The 27,313-nt window shown below is 42.7% G+C and overlaps 1 protein-coding gene across 8 annotated transcripts in view; it reads right to left on the reverse strand.

The window, feature by feature from the left end:
• Positions 1-17,810: 17,810 nt before the first annotated feature.
• EVI5 (ecotropic viral integration site 5) overlaps positions 17,811-27,313 on the reverse strand; it is a 277,847-nt gene continuing 268,344 nt past the window's right edge. For 7 of the 8 annotated variants that reach the window (XM_075322331.1, XM_075322329.1, XM_075322333.1 and 4 more), the window contains one exon: positions 17,811-19,918. In XM_075322331.1, coding sequence (XP_075178446.1) covers positions 19,610-19,918 — 309 coding nt within the window. In that variant the 3' untranslated portion in view covers positions 17,811-19,609. Of the gene's footprint in view, positions 19,919-20,412; positions 20,432-27,313 lie in introns of all 8 variants that reach the window. The other variant, XM_075322334.1, reaches the window with a different exon arrangement.

The following is a 27,313-nucleotide window of genomic DNA, read 5'->3' on the forward strand; positions in this document are numbered from 1 at the left end:
GTGTCAGAGACCGAGCAGACAGAGATCACAACAATACTGATAATTTTCTTGGTCCCTGCAGATTTTCCTCACAATTGTGGCATCCTTCTTACAATTATCTTGCATGAACATCTCGCTATATTGATGGCGCTTTCAATTCGGACCCTGAAATTTTTGAGAAATAGAGTTAACACAAAAAATCCACAAAACCCCCCCCAAATATTGTGATTTGTGACAGTTCTATACATAAAAAAAGAAATAAAAAAAATACTGTATGCAGAGAAGAATGAAGAACTGACCAACCTACAGAAAGAAGTAACCTGAAAGAAATTACAAAAGAACAGTAGTCAGATTTTTTATTTATTTTTTTTTAAATGAAAAAGGAAATTATATATCAAAGGAAATGATAAATTGTAATGCCATTGTGTCCACAAGAGCAGATGTTATAGCACCGTCCCAGCTAATTGTTGAGTCTGGTAGCTTATTTAGTGAATATTTCTTACAGATCTCATTATTAATGAGGAGCGAGTTTCTAAATACTTGGATTCGCGATACTTGTAACGAGTACTGTCTAATACTCGCGTATGTATTCCGAATAGTGTGTGCAATGCAAGTCAATGGGGAATACACTATGTAACGAGTAACGCAAATATCGCACTATTTGCTACTCGCACGAATAGTACGGCATTCGGGTTACTCGTTACATTGCGAGTTTTCCTCATTGACTTGCATTGCACACACTATTCGGAATGCATGCGTGAGTATTAGACAGTACTCATTACGAGTATCGCAAATCCGAGTATTTAGAAACTCACTCATCATTACTCATTGTTATTATTCAATAAATAGTAATGGAAATAGGTTTTTGCTGACTGTTACAGATCTCACACATTATTCATATCGCCCTCCACCTTGGATAGCATTAAATCTGCTTGCAGAACATGGGGAATGAGGATCGCAAAATATTACTGAAAAAAAAAAAGAACAAAACAAAGGGAAGGGGGATTGAGCCCTAACTGATATTCAAAATTACATTATTGGAGCTCCAATTCTACGGAGCCATCACAGGCACCCCCCTTATGCTGTACCTCCATAACCTACCTGTTTAAAAAGAAGGCCCAGATGTTTTGGAAGATTTTGTACGAGTCCAACAGAAAATAGTAGCACGTTGGCAAGGTCACTTCATTATGTCGGTGCACTGAAGTGCATTCTAGATGTATCTCACAATGGCTTATGCGATGTCTATACAGCCATATTATGTAGCGGTCAAATGATCACATTACATAGTGCAACTCAAGATCAGTCTTGGGCTCAGTTCACACAGTGCATTGTTTTCTCTTGTCACATATGTCTGAATAAAACCTTAGATGTCATGGTGTTTATTCTCCTCTTTCATAAATATAGGGCTCTTGGTAATTGTGATGTTATAAGAAATTAAAAAGGAGTTGGCTGGGACTAAAGCATGGGATAGGTAATCAATAGGAGATCAGTAGGGGTCCAACACCTGGATGTAAGCAATTTTTGGAGTGGCACACCAAAGCCCTGGATGTGGGATGCTGCTGAATAACCTATAAGTAGGGCATCGGTGGGTTAGCCTTGGACAACCCTTTAAGTATTGAATAGACTGGTCTGGGACACCATAAATTAATATCTAGGAAGTAGTAATATTTAAATCCAAGGATAGAAAGATCCCAGAACCTTTTGTATATCACTGGGTGGTTAGAGTATAATGGGTTATTTGCATTATGAATTTTCAAAACTACATTCTAGAACACAGACGAAGAATTGTCTACCTTTATTACGTAATTTCCCTTAAAAGAGCTTTGCTAAAGTATAGATTAGGGCAATTTATGAGCGTCCCTTCACCCTTGGCTCCAATTTGGAGGTCTCATTTTGCTTACCTTAAGTCTTCAGGTCAACATCAAAAAGAGGAGCCGTGGATCCTCCATCCTGTTTCCCTTCTCTCCGCATTTCTCAGTTAACACCTCAGCAGGTCTTGGCATTACAACACCCAGTGATAAGACTCCACTGATTTCACACACAGTAGCACTTGTATAAATCGCAGAATAAGCACAGCAGTCACCGCAGATAGGCTACTCGCGTGCACAAGGCAGACAAAGCGGGTTTCAAAAAGAAGGATCCTTATCTCAAGATGACATCTCGTCTGTCTGGTGTCTGGTAGATACACTGGTCACCCTGATAAATGAGCATTTCTTACTATGGCTTTCCTGCATCTTCATTAAACACTAAAATTCACATTTACATATTTGAGAACTTGAAATATATTATTTAAGGATAAAAAAAAATTCAGCATTAAGATAAGGATGGATTTAGTTTTCAAATGTTTTGCCTTGAAAAACTCCTGCATGCGAACATATAGGTGCATCTCAATAAAATAGACTATATTATCAAAAAGTTAATTTCAGTAATTCAATACAAAAAGGGAACGCATATATTATAGAGTCATTACACACAGAGGGATCTATTCCTATATATTATATAGAATCATTACACACAGAGGGATCTATTCCTATATATTATATAGTCATTACACACAGAGGGATCTCTTTCAAGTGTTTATTTCTGTTAATAATAATGAAAATCCAAAAGTCGTTATTTCAGAAAATTAGAATCATTAACACAAAACACCTGCAAAGGCTCCCTAAGCGTTTAAAATGGTCCCTTAGTCTGGTTCAGTAGGCTACACAATCTTGGAGAAGAATGCTTACTTGACAAATGTCCAGAAGGCAGTTATTGACACACTCCACTAGGAGGGTAAGCCACAAAAGGTCATTGCTAAAGAAGCTAACTGTTCACAGAGTGCTGTATCCAAGCATATTAATGGAAAGTTGAGTGTAACTTAAAAGTGTGGTAGAAAAAGGTGCACAAGCCACCGGGATAATCACAGCCTTGATAGGATTGTTAAGAAAAGGCCATTCAAAAATTTGGTGGAGATTCACAAGGAGTGGACTGCTGCCGGAGTCAGTGCTTCAAGAGCCACCCCACACAGCCATATCCAGGACATGGGCTACAAGTGTCGCATTCCTTGTGTCAAGCCACTCATGACCAATAGACAACGCCAGAAGCGTCTTACCTGGGCCAAGGAGAAAAAGAGCTGGACTATTACTCAGTGGTCTAAGGTGGTGTTTTCAGATGAAAGTAAATTTTGTATTTCATTTGGAAATCGCGGTCCCAGAGTCTGGAAGAAGAGTGGAGAGGCCACAATCCAAGCTGCTTGAGGTCTAGTGTGACGTTTCCACAATCAGTGATGGTTTGGGGAGCCATGTCATCTGCTGGTGTAGCTCCACTATGTTTTATCAAGACCAAAGTCAGCGCAGCCATCTACCAGGACATTTTACAGCACTTCATGCTTCCCTCTGCCGACAAGCTGTTTGGAGATGGAAATTTCATTTTCCAGCAGGACTTGGCACCTGTCCACACTGCCAAAAATACCAATACCTGGTTTAATAACCACAGTATTGGCCAGCAATCTCGCCTGACCTAAACCCCAAAGAGAATCTATGAGACACACCAATCCCAACAATGCAGACGAGCTGAAGGCTGCTATCAAAGTAACCCGGGCTTCCATAACACCTCAGCAGTGTAAGGCTATGTGCCCACGGGGGAAAGTGTCCTGCGGTTATATCTGCAGGAGCTCCCAGAAAACCGCAGCACAACTTTGTTTCCATGCTGCGGTTTATTTGCGGAATGTCGTGCGGATATGCTGCGGGCATTCTGCATTGAGGATACAGTACCATGGCTTCGGCACTGCATCCTCAATGCAGAACAAGTGCTGAGTGATCGGGGCGTTCATACCTCCATCACGCAGCACTTCTCTCCCGTCTCCGGCCGTGTTTACACTGTGAAGGAGAAGGTGCACGGGCCTGAAATAGCTCCGGCTGTCACATGACCGGAGCTCGTGCAGGCCCCGCCCACCTCCTCCTTCCTGCACCTGTGCACAAAGGGAAAATGACCGGGTGTCTGCTATCAAGGCAGGTAAGTATGGGCCAAAGCAGGGGATTTCCGCAGGAATAATTGACATGCAGTTATGTGTGGCTGCGGGATATCCGCAGTATATTCCGCAACCGCACATTCCGCAACGTGGACACAGCACTCCCCATGTCCCATAGGATAACATGGGGAGTGTCTGTACATGCTGAAACCTGCGGATTTATCTGGAAAATCCAGATAAATCTGCAGGTTTTCCGCGGCAAAATCCGCAGAAGCAAGCTCCCGTGGGCACAGGGCCTAACAGGCGGATCGCCTCCAGGCCACGCCACATTGATGCAGCAATTTATGCAAAAGGAGCCCCGACCAAGTATTGAGGGCATTTACTGTACAGACTTTTCAGTAGGCGCCAACATTTGAGTTTAAAATTATTTTTTCAGCTGGTCTTATATAATATTCAAATTTTCTGAGATAATGACTTCTGGGTTTTCATTGGCTATAAGACAATCATCAACATTAACAGAAATAAACACTTGAAATAGATCCCTCTGTGTGCAATGACTATATAATATATAGGAATAGATCCCTCGGTGTGTAAAAGACATATATAAATATTATATATATAAATTGAATAATCTTTTTTTTTCTTCCTGTAAATTCTCGTTTACTTTAATAAAGAAAGATTAAACATAAAATTATATATAAAATTATACATATGGGTTTCCATTTTTGAATTGAATTACAGAAATAAATTAACTTTTTGATGATATTCTAGTTTATTGAGATGCAGTTGTACTTAAAGGCAAGTTTGAGCCAAAGATAATTTTATTTTGTGAGATGATTGCATTATCACTTCCACACGAGATGGGTAATAAATGTATGATTATAGGGGGTGTGACCACCTGGAAACCCAACAATCTTAAGAATGGAGTGGAAGTGTTCATGCAAGACAAAAATATTTACTGTTATGGATGGATAATGGCTTTTTCTGTCAGCCCCTACAAGTGAACGGAGAGGTGGTCACTTTCAACTTTCCATATATGGGGGACTTTGACCTGTGGAACTCCTACAGACCTCGAGGGCGCAGACACCCACCTATACTCCAATATAAACTTAATCACCTTAAACAATTTTACATCTCCTCTCTCATCTCTATCACCCTACCTCTGCCCTCTGCTCCACTAATGACCGAACACTAACATCCTGAATAATTCGAAACTCCCACCTCAAAGACTTCTCACAAGCTGCGCCAACTCACTAGAATGCACTACCTAAGACAATTAAATTAATTTCCAACACCCACATATAAGCGTGCCCTAAATCTGCATTTCTTTAGACTGGCCTATCGCCTCACCTCACTTTATTATTATAGCGCCATTTATTCAGTGGCGCTTTACATGTGAAAGTGTATACATAGTAGGGAAAAATACAATAATCAAACAAAACAAGGCACAGACTGGAGGAGAGAGGTCCCTGCCCGCGAGGACTCACAGTCTACAGGGAATGGGTGAGGATACAATAGGTGAGGGTAGAGCTGGTCGTGAGGTGCTATAGCAGCCTGAGGGATACTGGAGGTTGGAGGCTTGTCAGAAGAGGTGGTCTTCAGGTTCCTTTCGAAGCTTGTCAAGGTAGGCGAGAGTCTAATATGTTGTGGCAGAGCATTCCAGAGCATGGGGGAGGCACGAGAGAAATGTTGGATGCGATGGTGGGAAGACGAGGTGAGGAGAATAGAGAAGGCGATCTGGTGAGGATCGAAGGTTACGTGCAGGTAAGTACCGGGAGACTAGGTCAGAGATGTAAGGATCTAACTATTGCAGTTTTCCCATCCGTTTCCACAGCCTCCATTCATTTATTATGCACGGTTTACCTGTACCTTTACGTATACTGACTGGTAATCAGTTCATGTAGCGTTATTTTAATACCCTATTTGTTATACTGATGGCTGGGACAGACAATACAAGCACTTTTCTTTTTTACCTTTTGTGCCTCCCCCACTTCTTTATAGATTGTAAGCTCTTGCGAGCAGGAACCTCAATACTCTGGGTATCTATTAAATTATGTAACTCTGTAATGTGCAATATTGTCTGTACGTGTCGGCTCTGAATTGTAAAGTGCTGCAGAATATGTTGTCGCTATAGAAATAAATATTATTATTACTACACTCATCACCTGGCCTGTTGATTAGTGACAATTAGTGACAAGTGAGCACTACCATGCTCGGTACTCAAAACGAGTAAGTCGGACGCCCGGACGGGCACGACTAGTGTACGGATTATAATGTAAGTCCATGGGAAACTCTAGCATTTTTTGCAGAAGATCTTTCAGAAAAATACTTGTTTTCCAGTGGCTTCTATTATGCTCAGTACTCAAGTTGCGGCATCCGAGCGTCCACCCTGCTTGTGTCGAGCCCTGAGCATGGTACTGCTCGCTCATTACTAGTGATATGTAATTCAAGATTTTGACCCAATACGGTTCTACTGAACTTGGATCATTCTAGGGTTGGGTACTGATTGGCGTTCAGCTCACTAGGACCATGGCAGGTTAGGTTAGGGTGTCCTGTCTGTTAGAGCAGAGGTCCCCAACTCCAGTCCTCAAGGCCCACCAACAGTGCAGGTTTTTGGGATTTCCTTAGTATTGCACAGGTGTTAATGCAATTACCTGCCCAGGTGCTGGTTCCAACAGCAGTGCAATGCTAAGGAAAACCTGAAAACATGCACTGTTGGTGGGCCTTGAGGACTGGAATTGGGGAACCCTGTGTTAGAGGAGCTAAAAATACATACATCATCACTGGTGGACACAGACAGGAAAGAGCTCCTGTGCAAGAACAGTATATGAGCCCTTTTCAGTCCAATAACACCTCAAAATTGACAATTCCACCTGTTTTGGAAGCAGGTATGGGCCCCCAACCTCTTTGGCTCCTTTGCACCTGCACAGGTTGCACTCGTTATATATGTTTGCCCCTGCACCCCATAATCCCCCACCTTTATCAACTCCTCTATATGAGTCCTTTCTGATCACCATGTCTAGATTATAACCCACTCCCTCTCACCCCCATATTGCCAACTTCAAGAATTTGTCTATTTGCAATAAAAAATTGTTTAAAAGAACTGAAGTCCTCGGTGGTTGATACCTTTTAATGGCTAACTGAAAAGATGGTAATAATAGCAAGCTTTCGAGACTACTCAGGTCTCATCAGGCATGGTAAGATACCATGATACCATGCCTGATGAAGAGACCTGAGTAGTCTCGAAAGCTTGCTATTATTACCATCTTTTCAGTTAGCCATTAAAAGGTATCAACCACTGAGGACTTCAGTTCTTTTAAACAATTTTTTATGTCTACTGGCTAACACGGTACAAAGATATATTTATCCATTTGCATGTTTTTTTTTCTTTTCGATTCTTTTTTTTTTTTTTTTTTTTTTCCAATTTAAGATTTTATTAAATTTTAAGGGAATTACAAAATTAAAACATACATCATACATCCATGCTGTACCAAATGATACAAATCAGAAATCCCAAGTCAATGCAATACCATGCCTTCGCAGGCTTCGTGATATTCTATGGATAGTAGAAATAATACCTGGGTAAACATTTAAAACCTTAGATGATAATGTAACAAGAAGAAGAGATTAAGTTGAGTGATAGTCATAGAATCCAAAGAAGGAGAGGTATTTCAGAGGAAAGAGGGGAGAGATAGAAAGCAGGGTGAGGCGACCGGGGCTGATGCCTTGTCTATTGAGCTAAAATTAGTCGAGAGGATGGTGTGTACTGTCTAAAAGAGAAAAGGCCAGGGTGCCCCCAATCCGGAGATTAAATTAGTTCAAGAAATTTCTCACTGGACAGGAAAGACTCCCACTGGAACCACTTAGTGGCTGTCTCCACTGTTTGCCCTCGTGATTGGGCCATCACCATCTCCATGCGATGGATCACATTTACCTCTGTTACCCACTCGTCCAATGTCGGGGGGGTAGAGTCTTTCCATCGCCGTGGGACCACTGTCTTGGCGGCCTGAAGAAGGTGACCCAAAATAGATTTTTTAAAAACCTTTTCCGGTACGTTAAAGATATACAGTAAAGCTGCCTCCGGGCGGCTGGGTACTACGATCCCTGTAACCTCTTTTATGGCTACCAGTACTTTGTTCCAAAAGACCGACAGGCCCGGGCAGTGCCACCAGATGTGAGACATGGTGCCTCCTGAGGCCCCGCAACGCCAGCACGTGTCCGGTATTTCGGGGCACCACGCATGAAGAGACGCCGGAACCCTGTACCACCTGGAAAGTATTTTATAGCTGGTTTCTTGCATCCTAGTGGCAACTACCGACCTATGGGTCAAGCGGAAACAACGCTCCCATAGATTCCTGGGGATCGTTTGGTTGAGTTCCAACTCCCAAGTTCTACAAAAGCGAGGAAGCGACCCCTCAGCTGCACTAGTCATAAGCTTATACACCCTTGATATTGCATGACGCGTGTCGGAAGGCCCAGTGCAAAGGTTTTCAAAAGGAGTTTGGGGTGGGGAATGAGCCCTGGTAGTGTCCTGAGAGGCTAGGAAATGCTTGAGTTGAGCATACTCAAAGTTAAATCGCATTTTGAAATTCTGGCCCTCTACTATCTCCAGGAGTGGGATGAGAGACCCGCCCGGAGCCACCCGGTTTAATCTTAAAGGAGTCAGTTTCGTGCTTCCCAGAAAATTATTAGATGACGCTCCCGGTAAAAACTCCGGGTTATCGCTTAGTGGCATAAGGGGCCCTCCAGGCTGAATCATGAGATTGCGTGATGACACAGAGTGGACCGTTTTCAATGTTTGTTTAGTACTATAAGACATCTCAATCTTATGTCTGGTGAGGAGCGGCCAGGGCAGGGTCGGTAATGATAAGGGGCACATATCCTGTGCCATACAGACCCACAGCTTAGAACCAGTATTATGTAAAAGGTCCAGGATCCTGGCATAAGCGGCTGCTAAGTAGTACCGCCTACAGTCAGGTAGTCCTGTCCCTCCCGCATTCTTGGTCCTAGTTAGGACGCTACTCCCTATACGGGCACGCCTTCCGGACCAAACAAATTGATTGAATATGCACTGCATCTTGGCCCAATAGGATGCTGGAACATAAACCGGAACTGTCTGTATCAAGTACAGCAATCTCGGCAGCGCCGTCATCCTGAGTGCGCTGATCCTGCCGAACCATGAAAGAGTGCCTCTGTGCCACCGGGCTAAATCACCCTCGAGTCGTGACAGGAAACTTTGGTAGTTTAATTGAAAGAGCTTGGACAAGTCAGATGGGATCTTGATGCCCAAGTACCCAATATTACCGTGGGGTGGCCATCTAAAGGGAAAGTTTGGTTTTATAACATTCACAGTTGTTTGGGGTAGAGAAATATTTAAGGCTTCTGATTTATCAAAATTGATTTTAAAATTGGACCATTTGCTAAAGCGGTTCAGCTCCACCATTAAGGATGGGAGAGAGGTGATGGGGTTACATAGATAAATAAGGAGATCATCAGCAAAAGCAGCACATTTATGCTCCCGGTTGGCGATTTTAATTCCCTTTATGTCCGGGTTGGCCCGGATGGCCGACAACAAGTGTTCCATGACTAAGACATACAATAAAGGTGACAAGGGACATCCCTGCCGGGTCCCGTTTCGAATGGAGAAGGGTTTCGACAGAGTGCCATTAATCTTAAGGTGAGCAGTCGGGGCATGGTATAAAGCCATAATTTTGGATGAGAAAACCGGTCCCAAACCTATGTGGTCCAAGGTCTGTGCAATTGACTGCCAGGAGACTCTGTCGAAAGCCTTCTCAGCGTCCAAAGATAGCAACATCATCGGCAGTTGTTTAGTATGTGCGTGTTGAATTAAATCCAAGGTTTTTATGGTGTTGTCCCTTGCCTCTCTACCCGGAACAAACCCAACCTGGTCCAAATGGATCAGGTCAGGAAGCAAAGGACCAAGTCTATTTGCCAAAAGCTTGGCATAAATTTTTAAATCTACATTAAGAAGTGATATTGGTCTAAAACTACCACACACCGTGGGGTCCTTTCCAGCCTTACTGAGTAATGAGATGTGTGCTGTGGTGGAATGGGGTGGGAAGGGGACAGAGTCCGAAATCGAGTTAAAGGAAAGGAGCATTAGGGGTGCTAATTGTTCCGAAAAGGATTTATAAAATTTGGCGGGGAATCCGTCGGGGCCAGGGCTCTTGTTTCCAGGCGTGTCGCGAATCACTGCCAGCAGGTCCTCCAGTATAAATGGACTTTCCAAGTTGTCAATTATAGAGCTATCGAGACGTCCAAAAGGTGAGGGCATTAAGGGGCCCTCATCACTCGACCTGGGGGGCTCGACCGGTAAATTATATAACTTGGAATAATAGTCGTGGAAAGTATTCGAGATTTCTGGGGTGGCATAGAGTATTTCGTCGCGTGGGTTCTTGATGCAAGGTATGAGGGTATGAGCTCTTTCTTCTCTCAGCGCGTTGGCCAACAATCTGCCGGGTTTGTCCCCAAACTCGTAAAACCTCCCCCTTCCCACCTGTATTAGACGCTGATATGAGGAATCAAGCAGTTTTTTAACCTGGAACCTAGCTTGTAAAAGGGCTTGTAAATTTGTGGCCGATAAGGCTCGCTTGTGGATGAGCTCCAGTTCAGAGACCTTCTGGAGAGCTTTTACTATGCTTTGGGCCTTTTCTTTCTTGATTCGGGACCCGTGTTTAATAAAAATGCCTCGTAGGACACATTTCAATGCTTCCCACTTATATGTGGGGGCTGTGTCATCTACTGAGTGGTCCTCCATGAACCTAGTAATAGAGGTCTGAATATCAGTAACACAAAGCTCATCCAGTAGCAACGACTCATTCAGCCGCCACGACCCTTTAGGAGCCGAAAGAGAGGGGATCTCTATTGTGCAATACACCGGCGCGTGGTCTGACCACAATATATTATCCATTCCTGTATGTTGGATCCATGGGAGAGCGCTATGTTGAATTAGTATGTAGTCAAGACGACTATAAGAGTCCTGAGTGTGTGAATAAAAACTATAGTCTCTGTCCGAGGGATGCTGTATTCTCCAGGTATCAAACAATTGAATGCGCAGTAGAGCTTTTTTGATCCGTTTAATGGTGGTGTATGCAATACTAGATTTCCCTTTGGAATTATCTAATGTGGGGTCGAGGGTGACATTTAGGTCGCCACATAAAATCACCGTGCCCTGTAGCAAGGGGATCGCGACGTCAATCAGACGGGAAACAAAGCTGTTCTGTTTTTGATTTGGGGCGTAAGCATTAATTATTGTGAAAATGTGGGTTCCCACCCTCAGTGAGAGTATAATATATCTTCCAAGACTATCTGTCGTGCACTTTAAGATTTGATGTGGGAGGGATTTATGGATGGCTATTGCCACGCCTTTAGAACGGGAGTCTGGGTTGTCTGAGGATACCCATGTCTGGTAATATTTATTTTTAAGAATAGGGGCATGTCCTTGTTTGAAGTGTGTCTCCTGGAGGCACGCTATTCTCACCTTCCGTTTATGAAGATGATACAGTATCTGTGTCCTTTTCTCCGGAACATTGAGGCCCCTGGCATTGAAAGAAGCAATGGTTAGATCCGCCATCTATAAAAGAGTAGTACATTAGAGATATATAAGAGAGGGTATCGAACACTATCAGCCCGGCCGCCGAGAATAGAAAGAAGGGAAAACTGGAGGCAAGTAGGATATAGTGGGGAGAAGAGGAAAAGAGTAACGAAAACAGGGAGAACATCAGGCAAAAAAACCCTTGCACAGTAAACTAAATCCGAACAATTGTTCCTAGGGAACATATCCGCCTGATCTAGGCAGGACAGAGGATCCCGACCTATTTGGGGAAAATGGATGTCAGACATAGCCAAGCCGAGCTCCGTGCATGCAAGAAAAACATTAAAGATAACCACAGGAACCGGCAACAATATCAAATATTCATGCAGTACGGGCGATGAATAAACTTAAAGGCAGCATACATTCCACCACTGAGCACATCTATATCGGTCACCGGGGACGGCCCGTCCCCCGACCCCGCCTTTCTCTCGGGGGCAGCCCCCTGCCGGACACAGGAGGTGTGGACCGTCCAGAAGAGGCCGGCCGTCCCCTAGGTACCCACTGCTGGAGTAGGGTAGTCGGCCAGGTTGCAATAGGGATTGTAGGTAGATTCAGGCTCTTAGTAAAAGCCGGGAGGTCTTCTGGGGATCGCAAGACCATCCATCGGGAGTCCTTCCGCACCGACAGGGAGAATGGAAATCCCCATCGAAACGGTAGACCCCTCTCCTTCAAGGCATCAAGAAGGGGCTTAAGGGTCGCACGTTGGGCCAGGGTGTGGCGTGAGAGATCCGGCATTATGCGTATGGTAGAGCCATTAAACGACAAGTTTTGTTTCCCCCTAGCTGCTTGTAGGATGGCCTCTTTTACAGCGAAAAAATGCACTCTGCACACGATATCCCTCGGGCGGGGGTCATCTGGATCCGGGGGACGCAGGGCTCTATGGGCTCTATCGAGCTCGAGGGGAGCCCCTGGTGGCCTCTTTAGCAGATTGTTAAAGATAGAACGGAGAGCAGTAGGTATATCAGGAGCGGCAATAGATTCCGGGATACCTCTAATACGTAAATTGTTCCGTCTGTTTCTATTCTCTAAGTCGTCTACATGTTGTTGAAGGGCAAATAGTTGCTTGGATTGGTTTTCTACAGTCTCTTGAATAGATTGAATAGACGTCTGAGAATTTGATTGTTGCTCTGTCAGGGTGTCGACCCTGTGAGTAAGTGAGGAAAGATCTTGCCGTAGTTGGATAAACTCTTGTTTACATTCCGCCACCACTTGATTAGCTAGTGCTGCAATATCGTTCTTGGTGGGGATCGCTTGCAACAGTGACCGTAGGTCTGCCAGGGAGGCCGGGCGGTCCTCGCCCATCGAGGTGGCAGCGCAAGACGTATTGGGGTATGAATAGAAAGAGTCCTGTATAGCTGGACCGTATATTAGTGTTTGCGTTTGCGTGCTTTGGGGGTTTTTCATATCGTCCCATATTAGTGGCATGGACGTATGGCGCATTGGGGGTGTTCCCAGTGCCCTGGGCCCTCCATCCCTGGGAATCAAAATGCCCTTTTCTCTGTCCGAGACTGTCGGGCTCTCAGCCCAGGAAGATCCAGTGGACCATCGATCTGGGGAGGGAGGGGTTGCTTCCCTCTGAGGTGTCCCCCAGGATTCGTTGGCAGCTACCCAGGATTCAGGTGGCTCCCCTGCATTTCCAGCTTCCCCTGCAGGTCTTTTAACCCCTGGTGCATACGCCTGGCTGGTTACTTTACCTCCCTCTCTGGTAGGAGTCCCGCTCCCCAGGCCCTCCCGCGGTCCCCGTACCTGGGTCTTTTCTCCCAGCAGTCCTTCTGGGCATATCGCTGCTCCCTCTTTTCCTCTGGCTGCCGGGCCAGTGTATGCAGACAGGGGCAGCAGTGCCTGCAGCGCGGCTTCCCTGTGCAGCGCCTGCTTCTCCCGTGCCCGGGCCTGCCACGGTGATGAATCTTCTGGGCCCGAGCACACGTGCACTCCGTGCACGCACGCCGCATTACTCTCCGCTCCCCTGATGCCGGCCGCCGGTGAGTCATCCGGATTACCCGGCTCCAGCAGAGATGTCGCGGGGCGTGAGGCAGGTAGGACGCCTGCTGCGGTCGACCCATCTTCCCTTCCCGGTCTGCTGGATGGCGTCTCCATGGCGCGGCCGCCATCTTGGAATGGCGCCGCAGATGATGCCGCTTCCTCCACCGCAGGGGGTCCACTGATTCCCGCCGTCCCCGGGTGTTCTTTGGAGGGTCCATCCTTGTCATGTGGGGACCCTGCCGCCTCACCCCTTCTCTGGGTCTTCGGGCCCATCGCCCCAGCGGACACCGGTGCAGGGGCCCCTTCAGGCTGTAGTTCTCTCCCAGGCTGAGAGGCAGTCCCAGGCTCCCGGGAACGGGTGAGGTACACCCCAATCGTGCCCTGAGATGCAGGAAGTTGCCCTGAGGTGTTGGGCTTGTTTTTCTTGGTGGATTTGCCCATTATATATATAGTAAACCGGCCCTTTGGATGGATATTTAGAGGAGCTCTAACAAGCAGCTTCCTCACTCGGCCATGTCCAGCTCCGCCCCCGATTCTTTTTTTTTTATCAATTGCATAGTACAAGATAAATCATCTTTAGTCATGTGCTGCGGTGACATTAGTAAAATGAGAAAATGATAGCGTGACAGTAACTAGATCATGTGTATAATTCATACATTGTTAGTGGATGAAATAGCTATGAAATCAATTAAAGTTGCTCACCTTTAAAGGGAATCTGTCACCAGTTTTTTCCCTATTAAACCAAAAAGATCACCTCCTGCAGCTCCTAGGCTGCGTTCTAGGAAGGTGCGCCTTGTTGCGGGCCCCCCTTGCAGAAATATTACCGTTTCCTATGCAAATTAGTTTGGTTGGCCAGATGGGCGGGCTTGAATTCGGTTCCTGTCCCACCTCCTGCCGCTGTTAGTCGTCCCCAAGTCATGATTTACATGGGTAATGCTGCCCCACGCTGCTGGAATCTCGCACAGATGCATTCTGCTGTGCCCCTATCGCAGGGCAGAGCATAAAGTTTCCCTCATGCAAGCGCCGGTGTTGTAGTTGCGCAGGCGCAAGATTATGGGCAGGTACGAGGATGATGCTGGTCATACACAGCGCCGCCCATCATCTCACACCTGCGCAACTACATCACCGGCGCTCGCGCGAGGGAAACTTTATGCTCAGCCCCGCAATAGAGGCACAATGAAATGCGTCTGTGCGAGACGCCAGCAAGCGTGGGGCGGCATCATCTGTGTAAATCATTACTGGGGGACAGCAAACAGCGGCCTGAGAGGAAGGGGGGGGGGGGGGAGACAGAAGCCGAATTAGTGCCCGCCCATTAGGCTAACCAAACTCATTTGCATAGGACATGGTAAGATTTTATAAAGTTCTTTTAGGGGTCTGCAAGGGGGGCCTGCAACAAGGTGCACCTTCCTAGAATGCAGCCCAGGAGCTGCAGGTGATATTTTTGGTTTAATAGGGAAAAAAATCTGGTGACAGGTTCCCTTTAAGGTCTAATTTTTATTTAAAATATTTTACTTAAATGCACATAATTTGGGGTAAAAAGTATTTTTCCAATTGGATGTCATTTAAAATGTTGTGCTGTTTGCCATTTGTAGCTGTGGTGTTGCACTGTCTATGGCCGGCTGCAAAATTCGTTAAGTGTCAATCTCTTTTTTTTATCCCGCTATGATGTTTTTCGGGGAGCTTGTCACACCTTTTTCCAAGCTCCTTTCAGCTAATTAATGACCACATCAAAGTTGAATGTGCAGCAAACCAAAGAGCCTGTAAAAACCAAAACAGTGCAAAATTTTTTAATGAGACCCAACTGCAAATATGATTTTAGCCCTACATACATGCAATAAACAAAAAAAAACAAAACAAAACAAAAAACCCTCAAAAAAACCCCAAACTTATTTTGGATTATGAGATGAATGCGGCACAAGGTAAGAAAAGTCCTAAACATGTTTAAAGGCAAACTGTCATCATATTACATTGCAAAAATCTGAAGTATTCATAATGTAGAGACCCAGATTCCAGTGATGTTTCACTTATAGGCTATGTTCACACTAGAAACATGATTTTTCTTAAGAAAATTTCTTAAGAAATTTCTAGGATTGTGCACCTGCGTTTTTGCCGCGTTTTTGGTGCGTTTTTATCGCTGGTTGTTCCCTGCGTTATTGTGCCAATTATCTATGGCAAATAACGCAGTTAGCTGCAGAAAAGAAGTGACATGCTCATTCTTTTTCTTAAGAAAATCTACTGAAAGAATTTTCTTAAGAAAAAAACTGTGCGCACAGCTAATTTTTTTGCCATAGGTTTGGCTGGGGAATGTCTGCAGAAAGGTTACAAGAATTTCTCAAGAAATTTCTGCAGCAAAAACGGACCAAAAACGCAGGTAAAAAAAACGCAGTGTGTGAACATAGCCATATAGTTACAGAGGTTGAAAAAAAAACCCCAAAAAAACAAACAACCTAGGTCCATTTAGTTCAACCTTCCTCTATCAATTATACATTTTGTCACTAAGTAATTTACAACTGACAATGTTGTGTGTACTGAGGAAATCATCCAGCCCTTTTTTAAAAGCTGTTATAGTGTCTGCCATTACTACCTCTTGTGGTCGGCCTTCCACAGTCTGACTGCTCTAACTGTAAAGAACCCTTTCCTATTTAGCTGTCGGAATCGCTTTTCTTCCACTCGCAGTGAGTGCCCCCTGGTCCTCAGTGTTGTCTTTGGAAGGAATAGGTCATGTGCCAGTCCTTTGTATTGACAACATATGTATTTATACATATAAATCTTTAGATTGTGAGCCCCAATGGGGACAGTGTTCCTGATGTATGTAAAGCGCTGCGGAATATGTTAGCGCTATATAAAAATAAACATTTGATTTGATATAAACGAGATCTTCTCCGAGACGTCTTTATTCTAAGCTAAACAAATCCAACCACTCATCCTATGGGAAGCCTCCACACACTTCTAGACATCGGTTGGATACAATTGATGTTATTTGGGGTAAATCATACTTGTGTACACAGTGAGATTTTTTTGGACCAGGTTCTCTTACTGTTCTTGTCCTCTGTGTACACAGCGGGAGCTTTGCATAACATCAGCTCCTTGTGCTGTAATTATTGGTTGGTTTCACAACCATTTATGTTGTGTGTGTAAAATATTTTAATCTGTGATTATTAAAAGTTATATTTTATTATTTGTCTTCACACATTTTGGTTACAGCAGGTGCTTGGTTTTTTTCATATGACCGTAGTGAGCAAAAACACATGATTTCTAATATTTGCATTAACAGAAAGCTGCCAATCAGTGGTAGGGGCGGTTACACAGAGCAGTTGACTAAGAGGCACGAGACACTTAAGGTGGTGTCACACACAGCGACAACGACGTCGCTGCTACGTCACCATTTTCTGTGACGTTGCAGCGACGTCCCGTCGCTGTCGCTGTGTGTGACATCCAGCAACGAGCTGGCCCCTGCTGTGAGGTCGCCGCTCGTTGCTGAATGTCCAGCTTCATTTTTCGGTCGTCGCTCTCCCGCTGTGACGCACAGATCGCTGTGTGTGACAGCGAGAGAGCGACGAAATGAAGCGAGCAGGGAGCAGGAGCCGGCATCTGGCAGCTGCGGTAAGCTGTAACCAAGGTAAACATCGGGTAACCAAGGTGGTTACCCGATATTTACCTTCGTTACCAGCCTCCGCCGCTCTCACGCTGCCAGCGCCGGCTCCTGCTCTCTGCACATGTAGCTGCAGTACACATTGTGTAATTAACCCGATGTGTACTGTAGCTAGGAGAGCAGGGAGCCAGCGCTCAGTGTGCACGGCTCCCTGCTCTCTGCACATGTAGCTGCAGTACACATCGTGTAATTAACCCGATGTGTACTGTAGCTAGGAGTGCAGGGAGCCAGCGCTCAGTGTGCGCGGCTCCCTGCTGTCTGCACATGTTGCAGCACAGCGACGCCCGTCGTTATGATCGCTGCTTCGGCTGCTGTGTTTGACAGCTAAGCAGCGATCATAATAGCGACTTACAAGGTCGCTGCTACGTCACAGAAAATGGTGACGTAACAGCGATGTCGTTGTCGCTGTCGTTTAGTGTGACCCCAGCTTTAGTCCTGGAGTGATAATCTCCTGATGATAAAACAATGGATTTTATTGAAACCGCAAAACACAACCCAGATACATGAATGAAATTGAATCAGGCTATCATCCCCTACATTGTACTGCTTTCAAAGTACATAACAAAAACCTGCTGACAAATTCCCTTTAAATGTCAGCCGTTAAAATTGATATTAGGCCAAACACCAAGTTAAATCATGAAAAAAATTTATTTTAGTTACATATACATATATATAATGTTAAAATATTTCCATCAATAGTGTTTTATCAAGCATCTGTTAAGTGATGACATTTCTCATGTGAAATGCGACGTATGGTTCTGGCGCCATTTCACAAAGATATGATTAGTGTTCTTCTGCATGATCGGTAAACAATTCTATTTACAAAGAAACGTCCATTTGTGTTTATTTTTTACCCTTCTTATGGTACAGGATCAGTTATAATTCAACATTTACATTCTAGGTAAAAAAGGATGATGTGCGTTGTGCACCTTTTGCATGAAATATGTATATTTATGTACAAAAATATCTCACAAGTAACATTAATTGACCTGTTAATAACATCAAACACACAACTAAAAAAAAAAAAATGAAAGGCTTTTTTTAAAAAAAAAAAAGAAAAATATATATATCACTGACAACATTTGGTCTCATTTTGCAGCTTTAAGACATTTTGATGCGACTGCACAGTGATCTTTAGATGCATTTCCATAAAATAACCTGCGACAGATTGGATGACCGTAGCAGGTAAGACTAAAAAATAAAAATCTTAGTGACCTCTAGGACATGGGAAACACTGGAGATGGGAGTTGGTCTAAATATTGGAGAATTGGGAAAAGATCTGCTGAATAATACGACTGTCCGGTATCACAGCCAAGCTCTATGTGCTTCAATGGAAATGAAGATGACGTGCAATACCAAGCACAGCCCCATGGACAAGTGTGGCGCTGTTTCTGGAAAAAAAGACACTTGTTTTAATACTGGACAATCCCTTTAAGTTGGCCAATTGTATGTATGCAGTTCTTGAAATGAGCAGCTAAACACAGCTCCTCCTGAGGTTTGCATACATGAGAGGACACCTCCTCAGCCATGAACCACAAGATCTGTTCTTACCCTTACCCTTTTACCATACTGTACTTCCATTTCATTTAAGGAGTGTTCGAGTCTCAATACAAGACTCCATTTAGTGTCTATTGACAAGTTAAAAAAAAATTAGGAGAGAAATTAATACAAATCAGCAAATATGATGCCCAAAAGCAAAGTTTTATATCCAACTCCTAAAGGTATCCTCACACGACAATGTCGGACAAAACACCAGATTTCGCTGGGATCAGTATTAATAGTGGAGTTTAGACCAATATTCATTCTGATAATGTAGGGGGAGAAGAGGGATTAGACCTCTCGATCGTTTGGTTCTTACGGAAGATTAACGCTGAATTGATAGGGGTGTCAGGATCATTTGTGTCAGGCAACTACCTTGGCCAACCCCTCTCTAATATTTGCAACTTAGCAGTCTTCAGCCTTTCACACATTGACGAGCTGGTGGGTTTAATCATCAGATGATGTGCGATATGTCAATTATTAATAAAAAATACATTTTGTTCAACAGGCGTAAAATATTGCACATGTTTTCTTTTATAAAAGGTGAAAGAAAAGTAAAAGGATGACCGGAGGCGTCACTATAAATGGTCTCCACCTGGTATGTATGAGATGTAACACCTGCTTAGATTGCAAACATTCAAAGAAAACATTTTTTTTGTTTTTCTGATAACACTGGTATAACAAACATGTCCATTGAACGTCCTTGTCTAGCGTATGGCAATGATGAACTTTTGGCAAAAGGCAAGTGAAGGCAAGTGGACGTCCTATACATGCTGGGTCAGTCAGGTCTGATTGTAAGATGATCCGCGTCCTGTAACAATTCATTGTCATGACCGTCTGGTTGGAAATAAAAAAGAAAAGGAAAAAAATAAAGAAGTCACAGTGATGTTCAGACCGTCGTGGAGTAAGACTCTGTTCTTTTTGCCATCTGTTTTGGGACCACTCCGTTGGAATCTGTAATGATGGCTAGTTCTTCTGGATCGCTATCACTGCTGTCCAAATCAGAAGGAACCAAAACCAGCTTCCTGTGATTTTTGGCCAGGCCATAGTGAACCCCCTCCGTCTGTAGCGAGCTGGTGGCAAGGTCTTCATCAGAGGAATGGTAGGACACGTCATCTCCAATGATGTGATTGACAATATGGATCCCATCAAAAGTGTGTTGGCCTTGGAGGCCCCTGTGGCCTTTTAGAGAATGTATCTGTTAAAACAAAAAAACATTTAAATTAAAAAAAAATATATATATTTTTCTTCTTTCATTTTAGATAATGGAGAAAGAACCCCAAAAACAAACAAAACAAGCACCAATCTTGCCCATTAGTGGTGACTGTCAAAACTATAGCTTCAATGGCCCCACGATAAGACACAATGGCATGAAGATATATTTCACACAACATGCACACTGAAACATTCACAAATGTAAGTACTCTAATTTATCAGGTTTTGGGCAAACGGGAACGTTGGTTTATGTTTGCTGAGGCCTCAACGTCACCCTCGCGACATGCACAGAGGACATTTGGCAACATTCCCACCCCACCGCAGCACACACCATGGGCAGATGGACCGTGAGAGCTCCCGAGTGACCCACCAATTGTGTAACACAACATGTACAGTACACAGTGATAACTACTTCTGAAAGCGGCAAGCCGGCCATGGGAAAAGCCGAGCCCCAAGCGTGGCGGGCTGCAACCTTACCTGGAGCTGCTGACTGTTCCTTTGAGTCAGGCATGTGTGGAAATAGGCGACGTTAAAAAAAGGTTGTACAGATTGTTACAACTAAGCAAATTACAACAGGGCATGCAATGAAAATGTTATATATGTTGTGCTTCCTTGGAGATCAGAAAGAAAAATAAAAGGTTTTTTTTGCAATTTTTTATTTTTTTAGGGTATACATGACCAGGAGAGGAACAATCAGAGGAAAACTGTAATAGAAACATGGGCACCACTTCTGCATTTTTTTTTTTTATACCCACTCCTGGTTTTGGCTTACAAATACTGGTGGTAAAAAATCTCACCACATACTCAATGTGTGCACTTGGCCTTCATCTATGAGCAGCATGATGTAGGGGCAGGGACCCGGTTTCCAGCGATTTATCACTTACTGGGTTGCTTAGTGTAGTTCTGATAAATCACTGTTTCATCAGCAGGAGATTATCATCATTAGAGGACTAGCAGACCTGCTACCCAATAGTCCTCCATAAATCAGGAGTGCTGTGTAATTCTGCCCTCCAATGAATGACAGCTTTGTGTACACTGTGCATAAACAGAAAGCTGCCAATCAGGGGTGTGGGCGGAGTTATACAGAGCTCAGTATTCAGAAAACTGTCAGGTCTGAAACATTTTAACCAAAACTGTAACAAGCAGCCCAGTAAATGATACATCGCTGGAATCAGGGTCTCTGTCTCTATGTTATGCTGCTCCCAGGTGGGGGTAACTAAAACCTGGTGACAGATTTGCTTTACACATTTGTGTCGCCTACTAACTTCATCAGTGCTTGCCACACCCCACTTGATTTTGACTGGTAGAATAGTGTTCTATGCTTTGTTCTGTCCCATATGGTGGAATCCGTAACTGAGCCCCTGATGACGCAAGAAGAGCCATTTCATTTCCTAAAGCAACCAGAGAAAGGTTCAAAAACTGTTCCATATATGCTTTAACATTTTTTTTTTTTTAAACTACAGTATATCAACCTACAGATCAGTAAGGATCACCATTCAGCACAAAAATTGCAAGCGGAGGACAGGACACTAATCAATTCAAAGGCTCCTTTGATCACAACCACTGAAAAATCTGCATAACCAAGATAATATAATAGCACGATACCGGAAAAATTAACCCTCCAAGGTGTCAAAATTCTCTATAGCAGGAGTGGATCATTCATGTTACAGCATGAACATTTTTTTTTAAAATATAACTTTTAATAGTGCTTCCTAAAATGATATATAATCAATAAAAGCGTGAATATAAAATTTATTACCTGATTTTAGGTCCCCAAACGCAACTGGACCAAAAAATCAGGTACAACGCACACAAAGACATCCTCTCTAGGTCAGGCTAGTGGCCATAATACCTTACTACTCTCCAAGACAGTTATTACAGGGAACCGCCCTTCACAATCTATCTTGGAGATTCAACAGTTTTTAGAGGAATATTGGTAATACACATTACCATTTATTCATACATGTGTCATCTTTTCATCATAAATGACCATTGTAAAAAATGGAATAGTCTCACTACATGGCGGGCTTAATCAAAGTTTCATCAAAATTTCATCAGACGTGGAGAAATTACTGATAAGCCTCCCTGGCTATCTTATCGCTTCAGCCTCCAAGCAGACATCATGTAACTCCCAACGCGTTTCTTTCACTTCAAAATCGTCAGAGGAGCCTTTGTTAATCAGACTCTGCATGTCCAAGATGCCACCATTTAATTCCACATAGTGGTCTTTTCAAAAATCAGTGCCCACAGGCTCCCCTGACGATTTTGAAGTGAAAGAAACGCGTTGGGAGTTACATGATGTCTGCTTGGAGGCTGAAGCGATAAGATAGCCAGGGAGGCTTATCAGTAATTTCTCCACGTCTGATGAAATTTTGATGAAACTTTGATTAAGCCCGCCATGTAGTGAGACTATTCCATTTTTTACAATGGTCATTTATGATGAAGAGATGACACATGTATGAATAAATGGAAATGTGTATTACCAATATTCCTCTAAAAACTGTTGACTCTCCAAGATTGTGAAAGTTGGTTCCCTGTAATAACTGTCTTGGAGAGTAGTAAGGTATTATGGCCACTAGCCTGACCTAGAGAGGATGTCTTTGTGTGCGTTGTACCTGATTTTTTGGTCCAGTTGCGTTTGGGGACCTAAAATCAGGTAATACATTTTATATTCACGCTTTTATTGATTATATATCATTTTAGGAAGCACTATTAAAAGTTATATTTTAAAAAAAAAATGTTCATGCTGTAACATGAATGATCCACTCCTGCTATAGAGCATAACCAAGATACCAGGCAGAAATATCCAGAGGATTGTCACGCTAGGAACGGGAAAGTACCACGCGAATGGGAAAGCCTGTGTCTAGGGAGAGAGTATATGGTGACCCCTGACCAAACCTACTGCTGGTCCCTGGGGTCCCTCATAACCCTAGATAGGGATACATAGGGTCCGGTATCCTGTTTGCGCATAGGAGTGGAACCTAATGGTGGGCCCTAAATAGGGGACGGGTGGGAGGAGCCCTTAGTGAACCCCACTAAACACTAGAGAAGACCCAATGAGGACACACGGGAAAAATGCATGAACTACTTATCTACAGATTACTCATGTAGACGTTCAGCAAAGTTTTCAGCAACGATACAAGAGGAGTACGAGCCACCTGCTTGTAACCAAGGCTTAAATGAGCCGAAAATATCACCAGCACCAGGCAAAGGAAGGGGTATTTAAGCACCAAGAGATTACTGATGATCAGAAGCTAGATGGAAGTAGACCTCCTGCTTGATTCAAAGAGGGAGAGAAATCCAGCAGAAAAGCTACCTATACCAATGAATACAGACAGCAGGAACAATGGAAAGTCAGGGAGCATTCTGCACAGCAAAACACTGTGACCTTCTACGGCCAGAAACCACATGACTGTCACCCGTGACAGGGAAAGACTGACTGCTATGGAGTGAGGGAGCTCTGGATGTTTATTTTCATTAATCAAAAAAGTTGAAAGAATAATAATAATAATAATAATAATAATAATAATAATAATAATAATAATAAATAGAAAAAATCCAATAAAGTAAAAAATAAGTGTACAAGTGATCTCCATTATGTTGAATGTGTCACAGAATATTGGTCTCAAGACTTCGCCTTTTCCCAGGATCCAGGTTACCTATGGATATGGGATGGCCGAGTGCTGTATTCGCCATCAGTGGTTATACTATGAACTGTGCAATTCTGCGCAGGTACAACCATCACTCCGTCCAAATGGAGCCCTGGGCAGCTTTTGTGCAAAAGACCTCTTCAAACATAATTTCTCAGAAGTGATCAGTTCAGCGAGCTGTGAACATAAAACTGGTCTATTTTTGTCCTCACATTCGCTGTGGAGCAGTGATGTGCGTTTGTGGGGGGCGTCCCACAATAGCTAGTGTCATTTACAGAGGAACTAGACTTCACAAGCAAAGAGTCGAAAACTATTTACCATTTAGAAAACACTCGGATCTTCACTTCTACATTGTAAGAAAACCCTCAAGTTATTAAAAGTCCTGGCAAACAGCTAAACTTAATTGGTTTCTTTCAAAAGGTGACGACCCATTGTCATTAGCATGGTCTCCTGTTACCACTGATTAACAGAACAAGGGGACTGTGGTAAGGAATATATAGGATTCTTCAATTATTTTTTTTTTTTTTATGAAATATGACATGGTATAACCATGGTCATGATAGAAGAACTTAAAAAAAAAAAAAAAATACTGAACTGAAAATAAAAAAATAAATAAAAAAATCTGCGTATTCACTCAAGTCAACTAAAAAAAACCCCGTTTATATAACACAGATCATATAGCTTCACTGGGGCTATCCCAGCAAGTAAAAGGGTCACTCCAAAAATAAATGATCACCTATCCATAGGGTAGGTAATAACTTAGGCTCTGTTCACACGTCCAGTAATCATTTGTTAGAATGGATCCAGAAGTAGCGTAATCCAGTCACAAAGAGTTGTGCAAACAATTGTCTGGATAAAAAGAAAAAAAAAAAATTAAATTTCAACTGGATCTGTTTTCTTCACCTTGAAGTCTATGGAAAATTGATCTTTCCTTTGAAAAGGATCTGTTTTTGCTTACTGGATCAGTTTCAAATGGAAGAGAACAGATTGCTACTGGATTTAATGGATCTGCCTTCCATATACTTCAATGTTAAGAAAACAGATGCTGTTGAAATCAGTTTTTTTAAAAGAAAAAACAAAAAAAACAAAAGTGTGTCTGCACCACTTCTCTGCTGGGATCCGTTCTTACATTTCCTTACTGATCACTGGGATTCCCTGCGATCCTCCAAGGATTGGAACTCAAACCCTAATAAGGGGCGCAGTATTCTTTTTTCCAGCAATCCCAGAGACAAATAATTGAGTGGAGGCTGAGCGCGAGCATCTGTCTTCACAGCATTCAGAACCAAAATTTGTTCGGGGGGTGGGGGTGGGGGGTAATCAGTGGGGGTCCCAGCAGACAGACCCCCAGTAATCAGAAGTTGTCCCTTATCCTTAGGACCTGGCTGCAAGAAAAAGTTGAAATCTTGAGACTAACATTCTGTGAGGTCTTTATGCACTCTATAATAGAGGTTGCTTGTACTCTCACCTTTCTGTTTAAGGAAAGGGGATAAACTTGTTACTTACGGAATAACCCAATAAGGAAAAATTGAAAATATGCAATTTTGTGATAGGGCATCTTATATAAAACTTATCTGGGCGTTTGCTACTAGGGGAGTAATGTATTCCTTAGTGGTACAGAAAGAAATGGATGTTTTTATCAGCGTAAAGCGTCACATTCCTGTGGTCTGCAGGATACATATGTGCTGTATGTAGATCTTGTAATCTCTTGAGCCACTCCTGTAATCTAGGTAGAGCAGGCAGATCTTGCAACATCCAACAGGAAGCAGGCAGATGCCAAGCAACCGCCGAAAACCATAAAAGCAGGACGGCGCGAAGGCTGATAAATCATTGGATTTCAATGGTTTGCAGGGTGCAGGAAAAAGGGTAAACAAGAGATTTATTATGGTTTAGAACAAAAATAGACCGTTGCGTACAAGTCCAAGGATGAGAACAGTCTAGAGCACTGGTTTCCAACCTGTTACAGCGTCTGAAGAGCCGTAGGATGGAAGGGCACTGGTTTAGAAGATCGTATTAAAAAGTAGATCAACTGTCTGTAGAATTAGAAAATCCTATGTGAATTATACGACGAGTATGGAAAAACCCTGCAGAGGCCTGTATGCCATAAAGAGAGTGCGGTGCGGGGTAGCGTGCGGCACTATGCCAGCTGTCCTTAGTGACACTTTAGAGATTAGGATCACTTTGCGGTCACCAACAAAATGACTCCGCACTGTGATCCTAACTTTATTCTCTTATCCTTTTGGAAACACCCAGATTGGGAGGGGGAAGAGACATCACACACAGGAGAGCAGATTCTGCCCACTTACTGCAGTTGTAATGTGAGCTAGTTGTACAGCAAAATTTCAGCAGCTGCTCCAGTTAGTGTTTAAGAGTTGAAAATATCAAAAACTTTAAATATTTTTTTTATATTTTTCTCAATTAAAAACAAATATTTAAAAAACCGTAAAATATTAATACTTTACATTTTTTAGTTATTGAATTTTTTTTTTTTTATATGACACCTTCCCTTTAAAGAATTTCCCTAAGTGACTTAAACAGAAACTAGCTATTTCCTACAATTTTAAATCTGGTATTCCTACACAACAGGTCTCCAAACCTATCCAAAATGGATACATTATCTCAGTCTAATATTGTTGAAAACCTATATTTTAAATAAAAATAAATTAAAAAAAAAAATGATATAAATTATTATATATGATTAGGATATAAATTATATATGATTATGATATATATGATTAGAATATATTATATACATACACACATATAATATATATATATATATATATATATATTATATACATATACACACATACATACACATACATATACATACACACACACATTATATGTGCAAATATTACTATATTGGGTACAGAGATTACATTTTTCTTTTACTAAATGCTATCGTCTTAAATGATATATTTAAGAAATATTCAATAGAATTTACCAAATGAAAAATGTTCAAACTGTGCAAAATGTCATCTGTAAACCCCCTGCTCTTGTTACGGATGGTCATATCAGAAGGGCATTATATTGGTTTGACTGTGCCGAATTTAACCCCATATTACCACCTGTGAGTTCATTAAGTGTCAGTTCTGCACGTGATATAAATTGGCCGAGCTCTCTGCATTGGACACTATGGTTTCTAAAAGTAGGTTTTGCAGATAATGTAAGGTTGCCGTATGTGCTGAGCCCATGTTGTAGGACTTCACTACAAAAATGGCAATGATTTGTCACGATTTTCCGAAATCACAGCAAAAACGCTGTGGGTTCTATCACAAGCAGAGCAGAAAGAAAAAACCAAAAACTAAAACTAAAACAAAAACAAACAATATAGCAAAATGGGTGAAACTGGACTTTAAATTTAAAGTTACCTAAATAAACATATAGAATTCTATAAATATAGAAACATTAATATATTACTATGGCAGCAAATCACCGAAGACAAGCAAGAGAACAAGAGAACAGTGCCCCCTAGTGGACAGTGGAATTCACAGAACGGCCACGTTTTGCTGGCAATCTTATAGTTTTATATACCTTGTGTTATAGGAAGATTGTGAAATATTAGGATGCACAAGTTCAGATGTTTTTTTTTCCTTCTGTACTTATTAATAATGCACATTACCATTAATGACAGGCAGTGTATGGCCGGCCATGGGAAATTCCCTCCCTCATAGGTTTTTCACATTTGTATTCAGAATAGTATTTCCTCAACAGTGGTTAAAGCTGAA

This window comes from Anomaloglossus baeobatrachus, chromosome 8 (assembly GCF_048569485.1).
Source record: "Anomaloglossus baeobatrachus isolate aAnoBae1 chromosome 8, aAnoBae1.hap1, whole genome shotgun sequence".
In the NCBI taxonomy this organism is placed as follows: domain Eukaryota; kingdom Metazoa; phylum Chordata; class Amphibia; order Anura; family Aromobatidae; genus Anomaloglossus; species Anomaloglossus baeobatrachus.